This window comes from Rhinopithecus roxellana, chromosome 12, assembly GCF_007565055.1.
Source record: "Rhinopithecus roxellana isolate Shanxi Qingling chromosome 12, ASM756505v1, whole genome shotgun sequence".
In the NCBI taxonomy this organism is placed as follows: Eukaryota; Metazoa; Chordata; class Mammalia; order Primates; family Cercopithecidae; genus Rhinopithecus; species Rhinopithecus roxellana.
Genome location: NC_044560.1, coordinates 131,639,628 through 131,663,630, shown reverse-complemented (window position 1 = coordinate 131,663,630; position 24,003 = coordinate 131,639,628). Strand labels below are relative to the sequence as shown.

Here is a 24,003-nt window from a genome sequence, read left to right as displayed (position 1 = left end):
AGGAGATATCGTCGCGGTACCCATTTTGCAGAGGTGTAAACTGAGGCTGCAAAAGAATCGATGTGCCCATTATTACACAGAAAGGGAAGCCTTTCTCCAGACGCAGGTTCTCAGCCCCTGGGTTGTGACTCCTGCATCAAGTCTCCTGGGTGCCCCGAGGCAGGGATTTTGTCCTCTCTGTGCCTCAGTTTGTCCACTGGGCTGATAGTGGAACCCTCACCTCCTTGGAGAGAAGACCCTTTATCACAATTCTATGAGCAGCCTTATGAAGTGGGGGCTGTTGTCTTCTCCGTTGTACATACGGCTAGGGCAACTGAGGCGCAAAGAGGGCAAGTCACTCAGCTTAAACACACCAGGACTTTCAGAATCCAGAGTTGGCCACTGTGTGTTTTGCAGATCCGTCCAATCATCTCTGTGTGTCTCCAGAAAGAGGCCTTTGGTCAGGAGACAATGACTTCTTGACTTTTTTAAAATTTCACATTTCATGAACATTTGCTGAGTGCCCACTCTGCCTGACATGTGCTGAGTCGAGCGGCGACTGAACCAGTCCCATCCCTGACTTTAGAGACTCACAGTCAGTCCATTGGGGAAAACAGGCTTGTCATCAATGATGACCCAGAATTATCTGGGCTGGAATGGGGGTGATCGGGGGACTGGAGAGTCAGGGGTGGGTGGAGAAAGGCAACATTTACAAGTTATTCTTTGTGCTGCTTAAAATTCAAAGGGGTATCTGGGTGTGGTGGCTCATGCCTGTAATCTCAGCACTTTGGGAGGCTGAGGTGGGCGGGTCACTTGAGGTCAGAAGTTCGAGACCAACCTGGCCAACATAGCAAAACCCTGTCTCTACTAAAAATGCAAAAATTAGCTGGCGTGGTGGTGCACGCCTGTCGTCCCAGCTATTTGGGAGGCTGAGGCAGGGGCATTGCTTCAACACAGGAGGCAGAGGTTGCAGTGAGCCGAGATGATGCACCACTGTACTCCAGCCTGGGCAATACAGCAAGACTCTGTCTCAAAAAAAAAATTTTTTTTTTTCAAAGGGGCGAGAGGTTTGGTCCTCCATTCAGCAGACATGTCTCAAACACCTGTGGTACCTCAGGCGAGCATCTGAGAGAAACAGCTGCAGAAGTAGGCAGGGGCCTGGCACTTCCAGCTAAGAAGTGGAGGCTCCTCTGCCCAGCTAGGCAGGTCCCTGGGAGAAGGAACCCTGGTTTCATTGAGTCTTTCTGTCCCCCATCCCCCAGGAAGGCTACTCTGGCTGACATTGTGGAACAGCTGCAGGAGAAAGAGGCAGGCCCAGGGCTGCCTTCTGGGGTAAGTTGAGCCCCGGATGGGTGGGGATACAAGGACCCCTTTTTCAGAGCAAGGGGCAGGATCTCAGAAACAGTCAATGCCTAGCCCTGGCAGGACCCATTCCCTACCTGGAACCTGCAGAGACAGCATGGACTCTCAGGGTCCCCAGAATCTGAAAATGTCCCCCTTAGAAAGACGGGGCACCTACCTAAGAGACCCCTACTCCCCCTCCACAGACACACACACAGACTCTTCCCACATCTGTCCTGGACTCCGTATTTCTTCATTCTTCAGCCCAGTGGGGTCCCAAATTTCTTCATAGCCTCATACATGCACACACAGAAGGAAGCCCCAGGTTCCTCCTGCAGACAGAGGGGACACGCCCTGCTTGCACCCCCACCTCCAGAGATCTGGCTGCCTCTTCCCACCACCGAGAGGGATTCGAAACCAGTGAGTCCTAACAGACTCACTCCCAAGACCCCATGGGGCCCTAAGAATTGGGCCTCCAACCCTGAGGTCCTCCCATACTCGCCTCCAAGACAGACGGTCCTGCAGACGGGACCCCAGACCCATGACTCCCCCAAAACAGATGACCCCCACATCCCCTCCGTGGACAGCACCCCTTTCCCCCTCCCTTCACACAGCCGTCGCTGCCTCAGCCACGCGAGCTTCCCCCAGGCCGCCTGCCCAACGGGCTTGAGCCGCCCGAGCGGACACCTCGGCCGGACCGGCCCCGAGCGCGGGACCGGCCCAAGCCGCGACGGCGGCCTCGGCCCAGAGAGGGTGGTGAGGGCGGGGGAAGCCGGCGCTCACGCTCCGCCCCGGCCCAGGGCGGCTCCGCCCCCGCGCCTCCGCCACCGCCCACTCACACAGTGCAGCACGAGGGCTTCCTACTGCGCAAGCGCGAGCTCGATGCTAACCGCAAGTCGTCCAACCGGTGAGCGTGTGGGCGGGGCTTTGGAAGGTGGGTCTCAGGCTCCGGGTGACCAATGAGTGGAGCGGTGGGACTGAGGAGCGGGTGTGGCTGAACTTCAGGCCCTCCGGCAGGTGGGGGTGGTAGGTGGGGCCAGAGGAGGGGGTGGATTAAATCAAGAAAGCCAACCAATGAGCAGGAGAGGGTGTGGTTTAACGTCAGACGCGCCAACCCGTTTGGGTAGTAGGTGGGGCCAGATGGGGGGGGCTCAACTTTGATGATTCCAACCAATGAACAGGAAGGGGTAGGACCTAAGGTTCGTGCATCTAATGGCTGATGGATGGAGCTTAGGTGGGAACAGAGGGAAAATGTTCTGAAAGTGAATAAATTGGAACCTAACCTCTTAGCAACCAACCCGGGAGTTGACTAGCTAATAGCAAAGAGGGAGGCGTCTAGCTGAGAAGGTTTCAATGGTTTGTCGTGGAGCCTGGAGAGGTCACCCAGCCAGTGAGTGGGGTGGGTCCACCCTTTAAGTTTCAAATTGGGGGAGGGTCCGAAAAGGGTCAGAGCCCAAACTAATGAGGGTAGGGGTTGGGAAGGGGGCATCATCTCTTACAGGTTTCCAAATGAGGGTCTAGCCACGATGTACCTGCTCTTGGAGTCCAGCTCCTGCTTGTCCACCCTCTTTTTGTCCTACTGAAAGGCAGAATCTAGGGACAAGTGGAGCCAAAAAGGGGTATCACCAGCCAGTAATGGCGTGAGGGCTAGTCCCAAGATATGAAGTGGGCAGGACAGATTCAGATTTTGCTAGTGGAATCTGTAGGTGGTCTTTCTTCCTCATACCTAATGCCAAGGTAGGAATAAGCAAGGGCACCTAGTATATCTTGCTCTTGGAGGGATTCCTCCAGGATTGAGACTTTGGATGGCTGGAGAGACAGGAATTCTTTATTCCAGACAGTAGACCAATAGACCTTCCTTGAGAAAGCTCCATGATTGGGGAGGATTGAGTGGAGCAAAGGCTTATGGAGGAGACAGCTAAAGTCTTACCTTCAGGAAATTCAGTATGGGAGGGGATAAGGAAGGGAAACCCCAGCCTAGGCAAAGGCTTGGTACTGAGAGACTTAGATGCTCCCCTCCAGGCAGCAACAGCCACGAGGAAGAGCATTTTAGGCATATGGCCCAACTAGGGTGCAAAAGTCCAGAGGAAGTAAGGGTCAGGCATATTCAGCCCTTGAGGATGTTAGTGAAGAGTTATCAGGCAGAGTGCTGTGGCTCTGCCTTGAGCCCCATCTTGTCACTCCAGGTCGTGGGTGAGCCTTTACTGTGTGCTTAGTAAGGGGGAACTGGGCTTCTACAAGGACTCCAAGGGCCCGGCATCCGGGAGCACACACGGTGGGGAGCCGCTGCTCAGCCTGCACAAGGCCACCAGCGAGGTGGCTAGTGACTACAAGAAAAAGAAGCATGTCTTCAAGCTCCAGTGAGCCCCCCAGTGGGCAGGAGGGAGGGATCCAAGGCTCAGCTTCAATCCCAGTGGGACCCTGACTTCCCTGGGGGACACTTGGTGGGCAGGTGGGCTGGGCTCCTTCCCCAGATCTCTCAAGTTCTGTGTCCCTTCCTGCAGGACCCAGGATGGCAGTGAGTTTTTGCTCCAGGCAAAAGATGAGGTGAGATCTGGTCCTTTCCTCCCTCTGTGTGGACCTCAGTAATGACCTGGCTGGCTGGCTCCTGGCCCAGAGTGATGGGGCTGTGAGAAGGGACACTCATAGGCCAGAGTTATCAGGGCTGTAATGAGAAAGCCCACAGGCACTGAGAACCCAAAGGAGGTTCCTAACCCAGCGGGGAGTAGGAAGGGCTTCAGGGAGGGCTGCCTGCAGTTCTTGATGACAAAGTCCAACCTCTGCCGTGGTCACTCAGGTGAGACTGGAAAGATGGGAGGGAGTTTGCTTTAAAAAGGGGTGATTTGGCTGGGCGCAGTGGCTCATGCCTGTAATCCCAGCACTTTGGGAGGCCAAGGCGGGCAAATCACCTGAGGTCAGGAGTTCGAGACCAGTCTGGCCAACATGGTGAAACCCTGTCTCTACTAAAAAGTACAAAAATTAGCTGGGTATGGTGGCAGGTGCCTTAATCCCAGCTACTTGGGAGGCACAGACAGGAGAATCATTTGAACCCGGGAGGCGGAGGTTGCAGTGAGCCGAGATGGAGCCATTGCACTCAAGCCTGGGGGACAACAGCTCGAGACTGCTTTCAAAAATAAAATAAAATGATAAAAATAAAAATGGTGATTCAGAGGGATGGCGGGGGTCTAAAAAAAGGAGTGATTCAGGTCAGGCAGCATGGCTCATGCCTGTAATCCCAGCAATTTGGGAGGCCAAGGCAGGAGATTGCTTGAACCTAGGACTTCAAGACCAGCCTGGGCAACACAGAAAGATCCCATCTCTACAAATAATAATAATAAATTAGCCAGGAGTGGTGGCACACGCCTGTGGTCCCAGCTACTCAGGAGGCCGAGTGGAAGGATCATCTGAATCCGGGAGGTCAAGGCTATAATGAGCTGTGATTGTGCTATTGCACTCCAGGCTGGGTGACAGAGTGAGATTCTGTCTCAAAAACAAGAGGGGGTGGGGGATCTAGGTAGAGGGAACTGCAAGTGCAGAGGACCAGGAGTGCAGAATTGCAAAGGGTTAACTGCTGGAGGACAGAGTTCATGGAAGAAGGTCCCAGAAAGGTTCCCGGGAGATAGGTGTCTCAGGACATGATGGGCCATTTGGAGGAGATTGGATTTTTTATCTGAGGGCACTGGAGAGCTAGGGGGGATTACAGTGATGTGTGAAAAAGATTCCCGGCCTGGCATGGTGGCTCACACCTGTAATCCCAGCACTTCGGGAGGCCGAGGTGGGCGGATCACCTGAGGTTGGGAGTTCGAGACCAGCCTGACCAACATGGAGAACCCCCACCTCTACTAAAAATGCAAAATTAGCCGAGCATGGTGGCACATGCCTGTAATCCCAGCTACTCGGGAGGCTGAGGCAGTAGAATTGCCTGAATCCAGAAGGCGGAGGTTGCAGTGAGCTGAGATAGCGCCATTGTACTCAGACTGGGCAACGAGAGTGAAACTCCATCTCAAAAACAAAACAGACAGGGCGCGGTGGCTCACGCCTGTAATCCCAGCACTTTAGGAGGCTGAGGCGGGTGGATCACGAGGTCAGGAGATTGAGACCATCCTGGCTAACACAGTGTAAAAATACAAAAAAATCAGCCAGGCGTGGTGGCAAGCGTCTGTAGTCCCAGCTGCTCGGGAGGCTGAGGCACAGTGGTGTGAACCCAGGAGGCAGAACTTGCAGTGAGCTGAGATCACGCTACTGCATTCCAGCCTGGGCGACAGAGTGAGACTCTGTTTCAAAACAAAACAAGCAAAAAACAAAGACAGATTCCTTTGGCTACCTGCATGGGTAGCCCAGGCCGTGGCCAGGGCCAGGGCAGGGACCCAAGTAGGAGAGCACATGGCTGGGCCACACAAGCCTGTGGGGAGAGGAGGAAGAGGAGTCTGAGAGAGGCAAGCGTGGAGGTGGTTTGAAGAGATGTTGAGAGTAATAACTAACACTTGTTATCTCTTTCGATCCTCACAAGATGCAATGAAGAAGTAGGCCTTTTTTTTTTTTTTTTTTTTTTTTTTTTTTTTTTTTTTTTTTAATGACACGGAGTTTCTCTCTTGTTGCCCAGGCTGGAGTGCAATGGCGCAATCTCAGCTCAATGCAACCTCCGCTTCCGAGGTTCAAGCGTTTCTCCCGCTTCAGCCTCCTAGGTAGCTGGGATCACAGGCATGTGCCACCATGCCCAGCTAATTTTTGTATTTTTAGTAGAGACGGGTTTTCTCCATGTTGGTCAGGCTGGTCTCAAACTCTTGGTGTCAGGTGATCCACCCACCTCGGCCTCCCAAAGTGTTGGGATTACAGGCATGAGCCACCATGCCCAGCCAGAAGTAGGCCTTTACCCACTACATGACTTATTTTACTTATCTGCACAATGAAGATGAAAAGTAGTTCCTTGGCGTGGCATGGTGCCTCACACCTGCAATTCCAGCTGGGAAGGCTGGAAGGGTTTGGGAGGCTGAGGTGGGCAGATCATTTGAGGTCAGGAGTTCAACACCAGTGTGACCAATGTGGCGAAACCCCATCTCTACTAAAAATACAAAAAGTAAGCAGGCATGGTGGCGCATGCCTGTAGTCCCAGATACTCGGGAGACTGAGGCACAAGAATCCCTTGAACCTGGGAGATGGAGATTGCAGTGAGCTGACATGGAGCCATTGCACTCCAGCCTAGAGAAAAGAGCAAGATTCTGTCTCAAAAAAAAAAAAAAAAGTTTCTTATCGTAGGGTTACTGTGAGAATTAAATTGCTCCATGTTTAATTGATACATGATAAACTGATACTTAGCACAGGGCCTAGTAAATGTCAGTGCTCTAGTAGTGCCTGCCCATATTATTATCATTGTGTCATTTATCTCTGTAGTAGGAAGTATATATAATCCTATTGCATAAGTTTAAGGGAGTTAAACCACTAAAGTGTTTGGAACAGAGCCTGGCATATACTGCTTTGTAACTGTATCATCATCATCATCATCATCATCATCATCATCCCTTTTTAATAGATGAGAAAACTGAATTTCAGAGAGGGTAGTCTGATCTGAAATTCACCTATTATTCCAGCTTCCCTCTTCCAAATGCGGACTCTGTGCCCTGTTTCTTCCCCCAGGAGGAGATGAATGGCTGGCTGGAGGCTGTGGCTGCCTCAGTGGCGGAACACGCAGAGATCGCCCGCTGGGGCCAGACACTACCCACTACTTCATCCACAGATGAGGGCAACCCTAGGAGGGAAGGCGGAGATCGCAGGGCCAGCGGGCGCAGGAAGTGACTTCCACCCCCAGGGCTTGACACATCTGTCCCCCCTCTTTTCCGCACTGTGGGCACAAAGACACTTTTTCTTCCGCAGGGGCGGGAGCTCCTAGTTCCAACACTGAGGACGAGTGACATGGTGGGCACCGGAAAGGAGGGGACTTCTCCGGCACCCCAAGAAGTGGTGGGGAGATTGCTGCCCCTATAGCCATATCTCGGCCCCTTCCCACTCACCACCCCCACCCCAGGTGCTGGGGCTCCCTTATTTTTATGCAATAACTGAGCTTGATGGGGGTGGGCAGGGGCCTAGTTGAGCCAAGACCCCTGCCCCATCTGCAGATCCTGCCCCAAGAAGCTGGGGTGGTGGGGGCGGTAATTCCTGCCCCCCCTCTCTGCCCTAGGGATGGGCACGGGGGCGCTGGTGAGGTCCCCTGGACCATCCAGGGTGCTAGGGGGTAGGGAGGGGATACCCCCTCCCCGCCTTTACCTCACTTCCAATGCTGCCTTGATCTCTGTCTGGGAGGGGGGAGCGAAGGGGCCCTAGCCCCTGCACTCCACCGCCTCAGAGCCATGCGGTTAATTCCTGACTTAGTTTATTTTTGCAAAACGTCGATCTCCTCCTCCCCCGCCCCGCATCTGCGAAGGCTTTTAATGGGAGGGGCGTCAAAGCTCAAAACTGTCTTCCTCTCTCCTCCCCCCTCCAGTTGTAAATGCCACTTCATGAGGGGAGGGGCGAGGGGAAGCCCTCTCCCTGCATGCTTCTGGCTGGAGCACCTCCCTGGGGAGTGGGGGAATTGGGTTGTGGGCAGCCCCCATGGCCGCCTGGAGAAGCCGCTGGGGCCCGGGGGTGTGGGGCGGTGTGGCGGGCGCACACTGTATGTACCTATAATAAACCCTTTGGCTTTGACGGTCTATGGTCCTTTGTTTGGGTTTTCTGGGCTGCGCCCGGGAGAATTGAAAGGAGGGCTGTGGTGGCTGTAGGGGTGGGTGCGGGGTGGGGAGGGGGGCACGGGAGTACCGTGGCTGCAGAGAACATCCAGATGTACCCCTTGATGTGGACTTAATTTCGGGGTCTAAACACACGCCCCTTGACGAAGCACCTAGATGCCATACCTAAAACGAGAATCTAGAGGGATGGAGAATATTTCGTTATGCTTTGTAACAAACTTCCCCAAAGGCGACTCCGGGTCCGCCCCGTCCAGTTCAGGAAAGGCGGACCCCTTTAAGGAGGCGGAAAAGTTAACCGGGATGGGCAGGCGCTCTGTCCAATCGCTAGTGACCCCTGGAGTCTCTGGCCCAATGAGCAGCCGACGGAGGCGGGGTCTGGATGCACACCCGGAAGTGGGTGAGGGCCAGCCGGCTCGCCTGGGGGCCATGGCAGCAGCGGCTACTGCAGCCGAGGGGCTACCGAGTCGGGGGCCTCCCGGGGAAGTCATTCATCTGAATGTAGGAGGCAAGAGGTGAGTGTGGGAGACTCCTGAGGTCCCATCCTTGGGGGCGGGAAGCAGGGTGGGAGTATCCGCCTCTCTTGGGGGAATCCCTGTCCATCAAGGGTTGCTCCGCCCCCCGTTGGAGGCGCGAGAGCCTGGAAAAACGCCGGGGGACCGGGGAAGGGAGGGAACCCTGGATCCTGCGGGAGAAGGCCGCATTCCTCACCCGCTCCTCTTCATCTCTTGCGTCCGTTTACCTTCCCCGCCCAGATTCAGCACCTCTCGCCAGACTCTCACCTGGATCCCAGACTCCTTCTTCTCCAGGTGATCGGGAGAGCGAGTTTGGGGAGAGGGTAGGAGGGATGGAGAGGGCGTGGGAGACCTAATGAGCACTTCCCCGGCCCGTGACGCCTGCTCGTTGTCCCTTCCCTGCAGTCTTCTGAGCGGACGCATCTCGACGCTGAAAGATGAGACCGGAGCAGTGAGTCGGACAACAGCTGAAATGGGATGGGGGGATGGGTTGGTAGGAAGAGGGGCAGGACCCCCCTCAGTCCTCCCTTTTACCATCCTCTGCCCCACTTTCCCGCAGATCTTCATCGACAGGGACCCTACAGTCTTCGCCCCCATCCTCAACTTCCTGCGCACCAAAGAGTTGGACCCCAGGTTGGCGTGGAAAAAGGGGAGGGAGTCCCTCACTGTCTTCACCCCCTGAGAAGTTCTTTCACCTCTGAATGTCCACATGAGCTCCATTCTATTAGAATTCTCATTCGGAACCTCGATCAAAGGCCGGGCGCGCCAGGGTTGCTCACGCCTGTCATCCCAACACTTTGGGAGGCGAAGGTGGGAGGATCACTTGAGCCCAGGATTTGGAGACCAACCTGGGCAACATAGCGAGACCCCATCTCTAAAAAAGCAAACAAGCAAAACTTCATGAGAACCTTGATCATTTTAAAATTATATGTCCTTTGATTTCTCCCTACACACACAAACACACTCACATTTCCTCCACCCATATCATCACTCCTTAGAATCTTGATTCCATCAAAACTTCCTACCCCTTGACATTCTCTGTGCAGTTTTGAAAATTGCCCTCTCAGAATTCTCTGCTCACCCCCACACCTAGACCCTGACCTCTAGTCAATTCCACTACCCAGGGGTGTCCACGGTTCCAGCCTCCTCCACGAAGCCCAGTTCTATGGGCTCACTCCTCTGGGTAAGTGGGAGCCCCAACTATTATCCTCATTGTATAGAAAACCAACTCTGTAGTGATGCTGCCTGCCCCTCTTCCCCTTCTCTCCTGAAAGAGGGCTGGGGTAGAGGTGGGAGGACTGGTTATAGCCCTGGCTGGGTCTGTATTGGTAGTGGGAGGAATACTGGTACTCTGTGTAGAAAGAAATGGGGTGGCCTCAGCATCTCCCTAAGTCCCAGCCTTTAAGTCCTCCTGTTGCAGTTCGTCGCCTTCAGCTTCGAGAGGAGCTGGATCGATCTTCTTGCGGAAACGTCCTCTTCAATGGTTACCTGCCCCCACCAGGTGGGCACTCCCAGTGGAATGGAGGGGCGTGGAGGTGGGCTAAAGACTACATTTCCCATAAGGCTGCAGCTCTTGGTGCCTGTGCTAGTGGGCCCTGAGATACAGTGGGGGGTGTAGTTCCCTATCAGGTGCTTGGGCTGATACTTGGAAAGGAAGTCGGAAACAGCATTCCCCATGAGGCTATGGGTCAGCTAACCCTTGAGGCTCAGAAGGATGCCCTGGAGCCCCATGGGAGTTGTAGTCCAGGTTTGGTTTCTTTGTAGGGGGGCTTTGGAAGACCTTGGATTCTTTGCATGGAGGGGAGAAATATTGATAGGAAGTTACTGACAGTAATGCCCATGATAGCTAGCCCACTGACCATTGAAGGTATGCCCCAGTGGTTATTGGAACTAGGCTTTTCTGATTGGTAGAAGGAACAGAGTAGGGAAATTTCATCTACAGCTTTATTTCCCTAACTGCAGTCAGTACCTGCTACCTTCATGAAATTTGCCAGATATAAAGACCTGTAGTAGTATTTTTCCAACTGAGTTTTATCCTGTTTTCCAAAAAACAATCATTTTATTTGTTATTTATTTATTTATTTATTTTTTAATTTTATGAGACAGGGTCTGGCTTTGTCGCCCAGGCTGGAGTGCAGTCTTGGCTCACTGCAACCTCTGCCTCTCAGGTTCAAGCCTTCCTCCCACCTCAGGTCTGCCACCGAATAGCTGAGATTATAGGCACTTCCCACCACGCCCGGCTAATTAAAAAGAAAAATCATCTTAAATGCAAGCTTTATATTATAAATACAAAGTAAACATGAAAATAAAACCCAAACATAGCAGTGTTATTAAACTCTGGCCTGGAGCCGTGGCTCACACCTGTAATCCTAGCAGTTTGGAGGCTGAGACAGGTGGATCACTTGAGACCTGGAGTTTGAGACCAGCCCAGGTGACATAGCAAGACCTCGTCTCTACTAAAAATAAAAAAAATTAGCCAGGTGTGGTGGTGTGCACCTGTGGTCCTACCTACTCAGGAGGCTGGGGTGGGAGGATCACTTGAACCCAGGAAGTCAAGGCTGCAGTGAGCTATGATCATGCCTTACACCCCAGCCTGGGTGACAGAGTGAGATGCTGTCTCAAAACAAAACAAAACGAAAAACAACTCTGGCTAGATGCTATTGCTTGTGAAAGGTGCAGTCTTCCCTTTATTAAAATGAAAATTAGGGCTGGGCACGGCGACTCACGCCTGTAATCCCAGCACTTTGGGAGGCCGAGGTGGGTGGATCACCTGAGGTCAGGAGTTCAAGACCAGCCTGGCCAACATGGTGAAACCCTGTGTCTGGCAAAAATACAAAAGATTAGCCATGTGTCGTGGTGGGTACTTGTAATCCCAGCTACTTGGGAGGCTGAGGCAGGAGAATTACTTGAACCCGGGAGGTGGAGGTTGCAGCAAGCCAAGATTGCACCATTGCATTCCGGCCTATGTGACAAGAGCGAAACTCCAACTCAAAAAAAAAAAAAAAAAAAAGGAAAATTAGGTAATACTGCAGATTCATTAATATAACAGCAGCACCAAACTCAGTCTTCCTCTGTGCTGGGCTCAAGGGAACTGAAAGGGGAATAACTTGCTATGTGGTTTAGTGTCATTTCATGCCATGTCACTGTACCACCTAAAATCTTCACCCGGAGACTATGTCCCACACGTGGGGAGATCAATCACTGTCATAGTAAGTGCTTGCTGTGTGACAGCCACGATTACAATGACTGTTACTCTACCTCTTGTTCTCACTCTAGTGTTCCCAGTGAAGCGGCGGAACCGGCACAGCCTAGTGGGGCCTCAGCAGCTAGGAGGACGGCCAGCCCCTGTCCGACGGAGCAACACGATGCCCCCCAACCTTGGCAATGCAGGGCTGCTGGGCCGAATGCTGGATGAGAAAACCCCTCCCTCACCCTCAGGTACGATTCTATCTTGTGGAAGGTTGGGGGAGCTGTAGGGCCCCTGTGACCCTCTTCTGATCCCTACTCTTCCCCTCAAGGACAACCTGAGGAGCCGGGGATGGTGCGCCTGGTGTGTGGACACCATAACTGGATCGCTGTGGCCTATACCCAGTTTCTAGTCTGCTACAGGTGCTTGGGGAGGGAGTGGCCGGAAGTCCCAGCCCTGGTAATGGGAAGGGCATGCGGTGAGGGATGGTAGTGTTCCCTCAATCCTACAGGTTGAAGGAAGCCTCCGGCTGGCAGCTGGTGTTTTCCAGCCCCCGCCTGGACTGGCCCATTGAACGACTGGCGCTCACAGCCCGGGTGCCTGGTGGGGCTTTGGGTGAACATGACAAGATGGTGGCAGCGGCTACCGGCAGTGAGATCCTGCTATGGGCTCTGCAGGCGGAAGGCAGTGGCTCCGAGATAGGTATGACCCCAAGCCTTTTCCAGAACCCTCTGTCCTTTACATTCTACGGCCTGTTAAAATAACCCACCCCATAAAATGCTCAAACCCATAAGAATTCTCTGCCCTATTACATCTCTTTGTGTCATTAGAATGCTCCAGCCCTTCAGAATTCTATATCCTCTTAGAACTCCTTGGCTTCCTAGAAAAATCCACCCACATGCAATTCTCCCTCCATCAGAATTCCCTGCCCTGTTAGATCTCTTGGTTTTGTTAGAATGTGCCATTCTGTGTGGCCATTGGAAATCTCTGACTTGGCCTGGCGCAGTGGCTCATGCTTGTAATCCCAGCACTTTGGGAGACTGAGGCGGGCAGATCACTTGAGGTCAGGAGTTCGAGACCCCCCGGCCAACATGGTGAAACCCCATCTTTACTTAAAAAATACAAAAAATTAGCTGGACATGGTGGCACGTGTCTGTAATCCCAGCTACTCAGGAGGTTGAGGCAAGAGAATCACTGGAACCTAGGAGGCAGATGTTGCAGTGAGCTGAGATCACACCACTGCATTCCAGCCTGAGTGACAACAGAGTGAGACACCATCTCAAAAAAAAAAAAAAAAAAAAAAAAAAAAAACAAAGAAAAAAGAAATCTCTGACTTATGGCTGGGCACAGTAACTTACACCTGTAGTTCCAGCACTTTGGGAGGCCATGGCAGGAGGGTTGCTTGAGGCCAGGAGTTTGAGGCTGCCGTGAGCTACGTAAGCCATGATTGCACCACTGCACTCCAGCCTGGACAGCAGAGCAAGACCCTGTCTCAAAGCCTCAACAACAAATCTTGGACTTATTAATCTGTCCCCAAATAAATCTCAGCCCTCGTAAGAATACCCTGCCACCACTGGAGGTTTTTTTGCCTTGTTGCAAAGCTCAATGCTGTTAGAATTCCAGAAGTCTTTAGAATCCCATACCCCATCAGAAATCCTCTGGCCCATTTTATCCTAATTCCTGCTGGAATCTTCACTTTTTTTTTTTTTGAAATGGAGTCTCTGTCTATTGTCCAGATTGGAGTACAGCTCACAATCTCGGCTCACTGCAACCTCTGCCTCCTGGGTTCAAGCAGTTCTCTTCCCTCAACCTCCCAAGTGTGCGCTACCACACTCAGCTAATTTTTATATTTTTACTAGAGATGGAATTTCAGCATGTTGGCCAGGCTGGTCTTGAACTCCTGGCCTCAAGTGATCCGCCCACCTCAGTATCTCAAAGTGTTGGGATTACAGGTGTGAGCCACCGTGCCCGGCCCCTGACGAAATCTTCTATCCTTCAAGCATTCTGTGGTCCCACTGAATCCTCTGGTCCTTGGAGTTTTTCCTCCCACCGCTCCTCCTCCATGAGGCAGGGTTCTAGCCAAGCCCTTTTTGCCCACTGCAGGGGTCTTCCATCTGGGGGTGCCTGTGGAGGCCTTGTTCTTCGTTGGGAACCAGCTCATTGCTACAAGCCACACAGGGCGCATTGGGGTGTGGAATGCCGTCACCAAGCACTGGCAGGTCAGAGTTCTGGCCAGCCTGGCTGACCCCTTCCCAGTTTTCCAGACCATACAGACCCAGGGAGGGGTTCGCATCTGCCCCCACCCCCATCCCCTAAACCTGGAGGAAGCCAGAGAACCGGCAGCTGGCCAGAGCCTGGGGATGTCTGTGATAAAGGCCTAAGGAGCATCAGGGAAGTCTTCCTGGAGGAAGGGCTGCAGAGCCCACATGAAGCATGAATGTGTTTGAAAAGGAGGAGGGAGAATTCTCTGAGACTGGGTGAGAGAACAGGTTAGGGGAGATGCTGTAGGAGACAAGAACTGGCTTGGCTCGGTGGCTCACACCTGTAATCCCAGCACTTTGGGAGGCTGAGGTGGGAGGATGGCTTTGGGAGAAAGACAGACAGAGGCAGAGAAAGAGACAGAAAGGGAGAAAACCAGGCAAATAGAAATAAGAAATAGAAAATCAGAAAGAGGTGACAGAGAAGGGTAGACAGAGTCAAACCAGACTGAACCACTGTGGCAGATGGGGGAACACAGAGAGATAAAGGGGGATGAATTAGAGTCATGTCAGAAGTAGAGTGGAGGCCAGGTGCGGTGACTCCCGCCCGTAATCCCAGCACTTTGGGAGGCCGAGGCAGGAGGATGGCTTGAGCCCAAGAGTTTGACACCAGCCTGAGCAACATGATAAGACTCTCTCTACACAGAAATTTAAAAAATTAAAACTTTAAAAAGTACAGAGTCCAGGAGAGGCCAAGAGTCAGAGAGAGATGCATCAAAGGGAGGAAGGGAGGGAACAAGACAGGGACAAGGTAGGCCTGGGGTGGATGGGGCTGGGGAGCAGTGGGTGGGTTCTGGAGGTGGAGGAGAGGGCCCATCCTCTGTGAGGGGTCACCACGGAAGCAAAGGAGTGGAAGGGCTCCCGGCTGCAGCCTGTCCTGCCCCACCCCCAGGTCCAGGAGGTGCAGCCCATCACCAGTTATGATGCAGCAGGCTCCTTCCTCCTCCTGGGCTGCAACAACGGCTCCATCTACTATGTGGGTGAGCAGCAGCCTGTGTCCTGGGTGCCCGAGACCCTCCCCTGGGAGAGGGGAAGGGAGGGAGAGAGGCTGGGGCACCTGGAACAAACCCGCTCTACCCTCCCTGCCCACCCCAGATGTGCAGAAGTTTCCCTTGCGCATGAAAGACAACGACCTCCTTGTCAGCGAGCTCTATCGGGACCCGGCAGAGGATGGGGTCACCGCCCTCAGTGTCTACCTCACCCCCAAGACCAGTAAGCTATGACCCATCTTCCCCTGCTGCTGTCACCAGCCAGCCCCAGCCCCAGCTTGTAGCTATCCCCCAACTTGTGTAGCATGACCCAGGGGGGGTTATCGAGGGGCAGCAAATTCAACTCTCTCTCTCTTTTTTTTGTTTTTTTTTGTTTTTTGAGACAGAGTCTTGTTCTGTTGCCCAGGCTGGAGTGCAGTGGTGCAATCTTGGCTCACTGCAACCTCCACCTCCTGAGTTCAAGCGATTCTCCTGCCTCAGCCTCCCGAGTAGCTAGGATTACAGGTGCACACCATCAGGCCTGGCTAAAACAAAAAAAGAAAGCATATTAGTGATTTCTAGAGGGTATCGGAAGTGAGAAATGTAGAGCTGCTGCTAAAGATCAGGAGGTTTATTACGGGGGTGATGAAAATACTCTGGAATTCGTTCATGGTGATAGTTGTACAACCTTGTGAATATACCAAAATCCGCTGAATTGTGCATGTTAAAATGGCAAATTTTATGGTATGAGAATTACGTCTCAAAAATTAACCCATTCTGCATTTGATGTCAAGAAAACAAAACAAAACCTGTCTCAAGTAAGAGAACTCAGCTTCATCTGCTGTAAAACCTGCATCTGTGGTGTTTTATGAACATGTGAACATCATGCCTTAATCACAAAGATGGGAAAGAAACACAAAGATTAACTCCTAATGGTCCACTCTGCCCCCAGTGGAGAGGCTGGTCACGATCTAGCACCTAGAACAGTGCTTATACAGGGATGCTCAGTAAATATTTGTTGAATGACTGGATGAGAGTTGAATCTGGCTGGGCACAGTGGCTCACGCCTGTAATCCCAGCACTTTGGGGGGCTGAGGTGGGCGGATCTGAGGTCAGGAGTTTGAGACCAGCTTGGCCAACATGGTGAAATCCCATCTCTACTAAAACTACAAAAATTAGCCAGGCGTGGCAGAGACTGTAGTGAGCCTGCTGCCCAGGCTGGAGTGCAGTGGTGTGATCTCAGCTCACTGCAACTTCCGCCTCTTGGGTTCAAGCAATTCTCCTGCCTCAGCTTCCTGAGTACGGGAGGATTACAGATGCGCATCACCATGCCCAGCTAATTTTTCTACCTTTAGTAGAGACTGGGTTATGCCATGTTGGCCAGGCTCAATATGCTTCCTATACCTATGGATTTGCCTGTTCTGGACAATTCATGTAAATGGGATCATACATTATGTGGCCTTTTGTGTCTGCATTTTTCACTTAGCATAATTTTTGAATGGTTAGTGTTTTCTGGGTCTTAAGATATCTTTACCTATTCTAGGTTACACAGATCTTCTCCTGAGTTTCTTCTAGAAGATTTACAGTTTTAGTTTTTACATGGAAGTCTGTTCTATCAGAAATTAAATTTTATGTATGATGTGAGGTAGGGATTATTCTTTTTAAAAAAAAAATAGAGAGAGGGTCTTGCTCTCTTGCCCAGGCTAGAGTGTAGTGGCATGATCTCAGTTCTCTGCAACCTCTGCCACTCGGGCTCAAGTGATCCTCCCACCTCAGCCTCCTGAACAGCAGAACCACAAGCTTGCATCACCACACCTGTCTAATTTTTGTATTCTTTTGTAGAGACAGGGTTTTGTCATGTTGCCCAGGCTAGTCTTGAACTCCTGGGCTCAAGTGATCCTGACACTTTGGCCTCCAAGTGCTGGAAATACAGACTTGAGTCACTGTGCCTGGCCATAGCTGCTGCTGCTGCTGCTGCTGCTGCTGCTGCTGCTGCTTCTTCTTTTTTTTTTAAAGCAAAAATAAGTTAATAATACACCTAACTTCACGGCAGATTATCACCTTTCTTCTTTGTAAGGCCTTTTTCTTATTTCTGTCTTTTTTTTTTTTTTTCTTAGACAGAGTATCGCTCTGTCATTCAACCCAGGCTGGAGTGCAATGGCGCAATCTTGGCTCACTACAACCTCTGCCTCCTGGGTTCAAGCAATTCTCCTGCCTCAGCCTCCCAAGTAGCTGGGATTACGGGTGCCTGCCACCATGCCCGGCTAATTTTTGCATTTTTAGTAGAGGCGAGGTTTTGCCACACTGGCCGAACTGGTCTTGAACTCCTGGGATACACCTGCCTTCGTCTCCCAAAGTGCTGGAATTGCAGGCGTGGACCACTGCACCCAGCCTCTTTCTTATTTCACTTACTTATTCATTTCCTCCTCATCTCCCTTCCCACCACATGCCACTATTATGTCATTTTTGTTTGTTTTTTGAGACAGAGTCTTGCTTCTTCACCTAGGCTGGAGTGCAGTGGCGCAATCATAGCTCACTGCAGCCTCACCCCCTGGGTTCAAGTGATCCTCCTACTTCACCCTCTTGAGTAGCTGGGATCATAGGTGCATGCCATCACACCCAAATAGTTTTTTAAAAATCTTTTGTAGAGATGAGGATCTCACTATGTTACCCAGGCTGGCCTCAAACGCCTGGCCTCAAGCAATCTTCCTGCCTCGGCCTCTGTTCTGTTTTTCTTTCTCTTTCCTCTCTTATTTGCTGTTTCATTGTTATAATTTCTATCTCTGGGCCTCTCCTCCTCTGACCTGTGCCTTTGTCTCCCTGTTCCTGCATTTCCCACATCTCCTCACCATCTTTTTGTGTCCTTCCCTCTCTCCTTGCTTTCTGTGTCTCTGTTCTGTGTCTGCCTCTTTCTTCTTTCTCTTTCTCTCTCTCTCTCTCTCTTTCTTTTTCTTTTTCTTTTTTGAGACAGAGTCTCATTCTGTCATCCAGGCTGGAGTGCAGTGGCATGGTCTTGGCTCATTGCAACCTCTGCCTCCTGGGTTCAAGCAATTCTCATGCCTCAGCCTCCTGAGTAGCTGGGATTACAGGTGTGCACCACCACACCCAGCTAATTTTTGTATTTTTAGTAGAGATGGAGTTTCAGCACGTTGGCCAGACTGGTCTTGAACTCCTGACCTCAGGTGATCCACCCGCCTCAACTTCCCAAAGTGATGGGATTACAGGCGTGAGCCACCGCACCCAGCCTCTCCTTGCTTTCTGACTGTGTCTCTGTTCTGTGCCTGTTTCTTTCTCTCTGCCCTGGTTTCTGTTTCTGTGGCCCAGGCCCTCTTTTCATCCTTGGCCCCTCACCAGGTGACAGTGGGAACTGGATCGAGATCGCCTATGGCACCAGCTCAGGGGGCGTGCGGGTCATCGTGCAGCACCCAGAGACTGTGGGCTCAGGGCCTCAGCTCTTCCAGACCTTCACTGTGCACCGCAGCCCTGTCACCAAGATCATGCTGTCGGAGAAGCACCTCATCTCAGGTCAGCCTCTGTGGGGTGCTCCAGTGCTGGGAGAGACAGCTCAGATGGGAGTGTGGAGGCAAAAGGATTAGAATTTCCACTGGGGAGGGACATTGTGTAGGAAGAGAGCTCTGGTGGAGAGGACTGACCTGGGATGGGACTGTAATTGCAGAAGTGAGAGAATACCATAAGGGGATCCGTCTGGGGAGGAGTGAATCTGTGTGTGTTCAGGAATCCATCAATTCAGCAAGGATTTATGGAGCACCCACCGTGTGCCAGGCATAGGGGATACAGTGATGAACAAGACAGGCCAAGTTCCTGCCCTCATGGAGCTGACATTCTAGCAGGGATGGCAGACAATAAATATATAGAAATGGACATCAATGGCCAGGTGCGGTAGCTCACACCTATAATCCCAGCACTTTGGGAGGCCAAGGCGAGTGGATAGGACAGGAGCAGGGACCTCTGGGAGGGGGGTACTGATATGGTCCAGGCAGGTGACGAAATGGACCAGCCTGGGGCAAAGTACAGGGGAAGGTGACATCAGGCTCTGGAACAGTTTTGGAGGCAGAGGCAACAGGGTTTTTAGCATTTGGAATTCTGGGGAGGAAAGGATTCTCTGAAAGGGAAGAACTCAGCAAGGGTTGACCCTCCTGAAACGGAGCTGTCCTGGGGCTCTGGAGGGGCAGGCAGCATTGATGCCTACAGCAGGCCTGATCTCCTGCTCTCCCTGTGCCCCCCTCAGTCTGTGCCGACAACAACCACGTGCGGACATGGTCTGTGACTCGCTTCCGTGGCATGATTTCCACCCAGCCCGGCTCTACCCCACTCGCTTCCTTCAAGATCCTGGCGCTGGAGTCGGCGGATGGGCATGGCGGCTGCAGTGCTGGCAATGACATTGGTGCCTACTGGCTCCTGGCCTTCCCACTCCACTGACCCCCTTACCTGACCCCTGTTGACCTCCACTAATTCCCACTTGTGGCCACCTGACACAGGAGCCTGCAATGGTTGGGGTGTCCTGATCCTTAAGGGACCTGAGCTCCACTGACTGCTGCAACCCCCCAGCCCTCTCTGGCCCTGCCCAACTCCAACAGCCTGGGAATGGGACCCGGGTCTTGGGGTGGTGGGTTTCATCAGTGGGGAAGGAAATCTGAGGCTGAGGGGACCCCAGCTGGCCCTGACCCCTGCCCCTGCCTGGCCCAGGCCCCTACGGCGAACGGGACGACCAGCAAGTGTTCATCCAGAAGGTGGTGCCCAGCGCCAGCCAGCTGTTCGTGCGTCTCTCATCTACTGGGCAGCGGTGAGGACAGTCCTGTCCAACAGGGAGGGAGGTCAGGGGAGAAAGCAAGATGCCAGCCAGGTCACTGAGGCCAGAAAGGGGTCACAGCCAAGGAGCATTGAAGGATCAAAGGCTGGGAAGGAGGACAGGCCTGGTGGGTTTGGGGCGGGAGGTATCAAAGGTGTGATAGGTGTGGGTGGGAGTAACCTGGTGCAGTGTCAGCCCAGTGCAGACAGGGCCAAGTTGGTTGGAGGCACAGGGGGAGGGATCAGGGTGGAATGGGGGGGGGCACAGGCAAAGGGGTCAGGGTGGGATGGGGGCACAGGCAAAGGGGTCAGGGTGGGATGGGGGGCACAGGCAAAGGGGTCAGGGTGGAATGGGGGGGCACAGGCAGAGGGGTTGGGGTGGAATAGAGGAGACCCAGGGAGCTGTAGGAGCCTTGCTTCAGCTGGGAAAGGGGCCTCAGAGGCTGTTCTGGATGAAGGGACTCTGAGCAGAGACCTAGAGGACAAGTAGGAAGGAGCAGAAGAAGGAAAGGGGAAGGGGGCCCCAGGCTGAGGGAACCGTATGTGCAGAGACTGAGAAGGGCCAAATAGGGTCACACGGGAAGGACATGTGGGCTCCTGGCCTGGAGCACAGGAGGTGAGGATGGGGTGCAGATGCGGGCGGGCCTTGTCAGGCTGTAGAAGGGCTGAAGCTTTGTCCTATGCGGAGAACTGTGGCCACTGCACGGGGAATGAAAGGAAGCTTGATGGGAGGCCAGGAGCCCAGGGAGGAGGCCAGGAGGCTGATAGGAGGTGGGGGAGCAGTTGGGACAGGCCTTGGGCCTTCCCTGGCAGCGGGAGCAGGGAAGAGCAGAAGTCTCTGGGAGGTTCCCTGGGTGTTTGGGGCTGGGGTGTCCAAGAGCTGCTGGACCCTTGGGACTGGAACTTGAGAGAAAAGCAGGCTAGGGATGGATAAAGACTGGGGTGGCCCCTGGGGAGGCAGGAACTGCAGCCACAGTGGTGGGGACTGGGACTGGGAAGGGTGAGACAGCGAGGGTGACTGCCTTCCCCACTGCACCCCCCAGGGTGTGCTCCGTGCGCTCCGTGGATGGCTCACCCACTACGGCCTTCACAGTGCTGGAGTGTGAGGGCTCCCGGCGGCTCGGCTCTCGGCCCCGGCGCTACCTGCTCACTGGCCAGGCCAACGGCAGCTTGGCCATGTGGGACCTAACCACCGCCATGGACGGCCTCGGCCAGGCCCCTGGTACTCCCTGTCCCACCCCAATCCCATCCCAAGCCCCACAGCCTCACCCAGAACCACTCTCCACAGCCAACTTCTTGATCTCTCTCCCAGGCCCTTGCCCTTTGACCTCTTTTCCTTTGACGCCCTCTCTGCTCCCCATCCCTTCCTGCCCTTGTTTTTCAACCCCTGTCTCAGCCTCTGGCCCCCCTGCATTGATCTCTGCCTCCTCTCTCCCGTCCTGTCTCTGGGTGCTTGCACTGCAATGCAACCCAGGCCCTTGCCCTATGACCCCTGTCTTGCCCCCTGACCCTGCTTCCGTGCCCCGCAGCAGGTGGCCTGACGGAGCAAGAACTGATGGAACAGCTGGAACACTGCGAGCTGGCCCCACCGGCTCCCTCGGCTCCGTTGCGGGGCTCTCTCCCCAGCCCCTCACCCCGCATCTCCCTCACCAGGTAGCCACAACTCCTCTTCCCTGTCTGTGCAATGGAGGGAGAGGGGACAGTGTGGTGGCCCCAGGGGCAGAGTGGCTCAGCTGCCCCGTGATGATGTGCACTTACTGTCCTTACTTCCTCAGCCTCCACTCAGCCACCAGCAACACCTCCTTGTCTGGCCACCGTGGGAGCCCAAGCCCCCCGCAGGCTGAGGCACGGCGCCGTGGTGGGGGCAGCTTTGTGGAACGCTGCCAGGAACTGGTGCGGAGTGGGCCGGACCTCCGACGGCCACCCACACCAGCCCCTTGGCCCTCCACCAGTCTCGGCACTCCCCTCACACCTCCCAAGATGAAGCTCAATGAAACTTCCTTTTGAACACCGCAGCTGCCATGATGCCTTGGGATGCGCTGGTCCTGGGGGACTCAGGTGCCTCCCTGATTCCTATGGGAACCCTGGGTTCAGGGCCAGGGCCTCCTTGGAATAAATAGTCATTGTTACTAGGTCCCCACCTTCCCTCTTTTCTGGAAGCCAAAGTCACCCTCCCCAATAAAGTCCTCACTGCCAACATCTTGCTTATTCTTAGCAGGTTTGGGACTCCTCAGGAAAGGGGTGGGGGAGATGTGGGACCCAACCTGATAATGCAAAATCAGGAACATCTACCTCTCCTGTTTAAGCAAAGGAAGGCCAGGCACAGTGGCTCACACCTATAATCCCGGCACTTTGGGAGGCCAGTTTGCTTGTGTTCAGGAGTTTCAGACTAGCCTGGGCAGCATAACAAAACCCCATCTCTACAAAAAAATTAAAAAATTAAGCAGGCATGGTGATGCATGCCTGTGGTCCCAGCTTCTTGGGAGGCTGAGGTGGGAGGATCGCTTGAGCCTAGGAGGCCAAGGCTACAGTGAGCCATGATCACATCACTGCACTCCAGCCTGAGTGACAAGAGTGAGATCCTGTCTCAAAAAACAAACCAAACCAAAAGAGGTGTTGCAGGGGAGGAATGTGTTGACTTTTACTTTGCCTTCAGGCATGGCTGGATCCAGGGGTTCAAACACTAATCCAGAATTTCTTTTTTTTCTCTTTTTCTTTTTCTTTTCTTTCTTTATTTTTTTTTTTTTTGAGACAGAGTCTCACTCTGTCATCCAGGCTGGAGTGCAGTGGTACAATCTCAGCTCACTTCAAGCTCCGCCTCCTAGGTTCAAGCAATCCTCCTGCATCAGCCTCCCGAGTAGCTGGGATTACAGTTGTGCACCACCATGCCCAGCTAATTTTTGTATTTTTAGTAGAGACAGGGTTTCACCATGTTGGCCAGGCTGGTCTCAAACTCCTGACCTCAGGCGATCCGCCCACCTCAGCCTCCCAAAGTGCTGGGATTACAGGCAAGAGCCACTGCATCCAGCCCAGAATATCTTTTTATCTCCTAACTTCACTTACCTCTGGAATGCATCCTCAGTCAGGTTTTCTCTCTGTGGCAAGGTGACTCTAAGCAGCTCCTTAGCAACTCTCTTCTCCCCAGCAACAGCAAAAATCACAGGACTGATTCTCATGGGCTTGAATTAAGTCAGGTGGCTATCCCTGAACCAATTACTGTGGCCAATGTGATGAAGGCCTTCCATTATTCCAGCCTGGATCATGTGTCCTCACAATCCTGGAGGTGAGGTCAACCCCATGTGGGTAGAGTGAAGGAGTTCCTGGACAGAGGATCAAGCAGGGACGAGTGGCTGCAGGAGGCATAAACACAGATGTAAATGGATTGGTTACTGCATCCTTAACATTTGCACCTCAAACCTCAACACTGCAAAAATCCCCACCAGCATCCCTGCTTGTGCTGTTTCTTACCTCTTCTAGAGAGGGTGTATGGGATAGGTTCAGCTAACCTAAGCCTTGACATCCTTGGGATTTATTTGTTTATTTTTTGAGAGTCTTGCTCTTGTCGCCTAGGCTGGAGTGCAGTGGCACAATCTTGGCTCATTGCAACGACTGCCTCCCAGGTTCAAGTGATTCTCCTACCTCAGCCTCCTGAGTAGCTGCGTTTATAGGCACCTGCCACCATTCCTGGCTAGTATTTATTTATTTATTTAGAGACAGAGTCTTGTTCTGTTGCCCAGGCTGGAGTGCAATGGCGCGATCTAGGCTCACTGCAACCTGCACCTCCTGGGTTCAAGCGATTCTCATGCCTCAGCCTTCCAAGTAGCTGGGATTATAGGCAGCCGCCACTGTGCCCAGCTCATTTTTGTATTTTTAGGAGATGCAGGGTTTCGCCATGTTGGCCAGGCTGGTCTTGAACTCCTGACCTCAGATGATCCACCTGCCTTGGCCTCCAGAGTGCTGGGATTACAGGCGTGAGCCACTTTGCCCGACTGGCCTTGGGATTTTTTTTTTTCACCAAATAATGCCTGTTCTGTGGCACTTCCTCGAGTGGATTTTCTGCATCTTTTTTCTTTGTGCCAATAAAAAAGGGACAGAAAGTGGGGACAGACGAGGAGCAGAGAATACTAGAACATGCTAATTCTAGAATTCCATAGTTTCTGGAATGCCAGAGCTTCTGAAATATAGTAGAGAGGGGTCTAGAACGTTAGGGCATCTTGGACACAAGGA

At 53.0% G+C, this 24,003-nt stretch overlaps 2 protein-coding genes across 3 annotated transcripts in view; both read left to right on the top strand.

The window, feature by feature from the left end:
• Nucleotides 1-8,006, top strand: part of SPTBN4 (spectrin beta, non-erythrocytic 4) — a 119,288-nt gene extending 111,282 nt beyond the window's left edge. Inside the window, exons 32-36 of the mRNA XM_010380845.2 lie at nt 1,242-1,311; nt 1,935-2,227; nt 3,507-3,680; nt 3,825-3,867; nt 6,955-8,006. Of these exons, the coding sequence (XP_010379147.2) occupies nt 1,242-1,311; nt 1,935-2,227; nt 3,507-3,680; nt 3,825-3,867; nt 6,955-7,113 (739 nt within the window). The 3' untranslated portion in view covers nt 7,114-8,006. The remainder of the gene's footprint in view (nt 1-1,241; nt 1,312-1,934; nt 2,228-3,506; nt 3,681-3,824; nt 3,868-6,954) is intronic.
• A 419-nt stretch (nt 8,007-8,425) lies between these two features.
• On the top strand, nt 8,426-21,973 carry SHKBP1 (SH3KBP1 binding protein 1). Of its 2 annotated transcripts, XM_010380842.2 has the most exons (18): nt 8,426-8,554; nt 8,795-8,848; nt 8,960-9,005; nt 9,114-9,187; nt 9,679-9,737; nt 9,975-10,055; nt 11,831-11,992; nt 12,073-12,163; nt 12,253-12,443; nt 13,845-13,960; nt 14,892-14,979; nt 15,095-15,211; nt 18,322-18,492; nt 19,217-19,372; nt 19,675-19,771; nt 20,820-20,998; nt 21,306-21,429; nt 21,552-21,973. In XM_010380842.2, the coding sequence occupies exons 1-18, from the start codon at nt 8,469-8,471 to the stop codon at nt 21,781-21,783; spliced, it is 2,124 nt and encodes a 707-aa protein (XP_010379144.1). In that variant the 5' UTR covers nt 8,426-8,468; the 3' UTR covers nt 21,784-21,973. The 2 variants fall into 2 exon arrangements, with proteins under 2 accessions (XP_010379144.1, XP_010379146.1); XM_010380844.2 differs by lacking the exons at nt 13,845-13,960; nt 14,892-14,979; nt 15,095-15,211.
• Nucleotides 21,974-24,003: the final 2,030 nt, after the last annotated feature.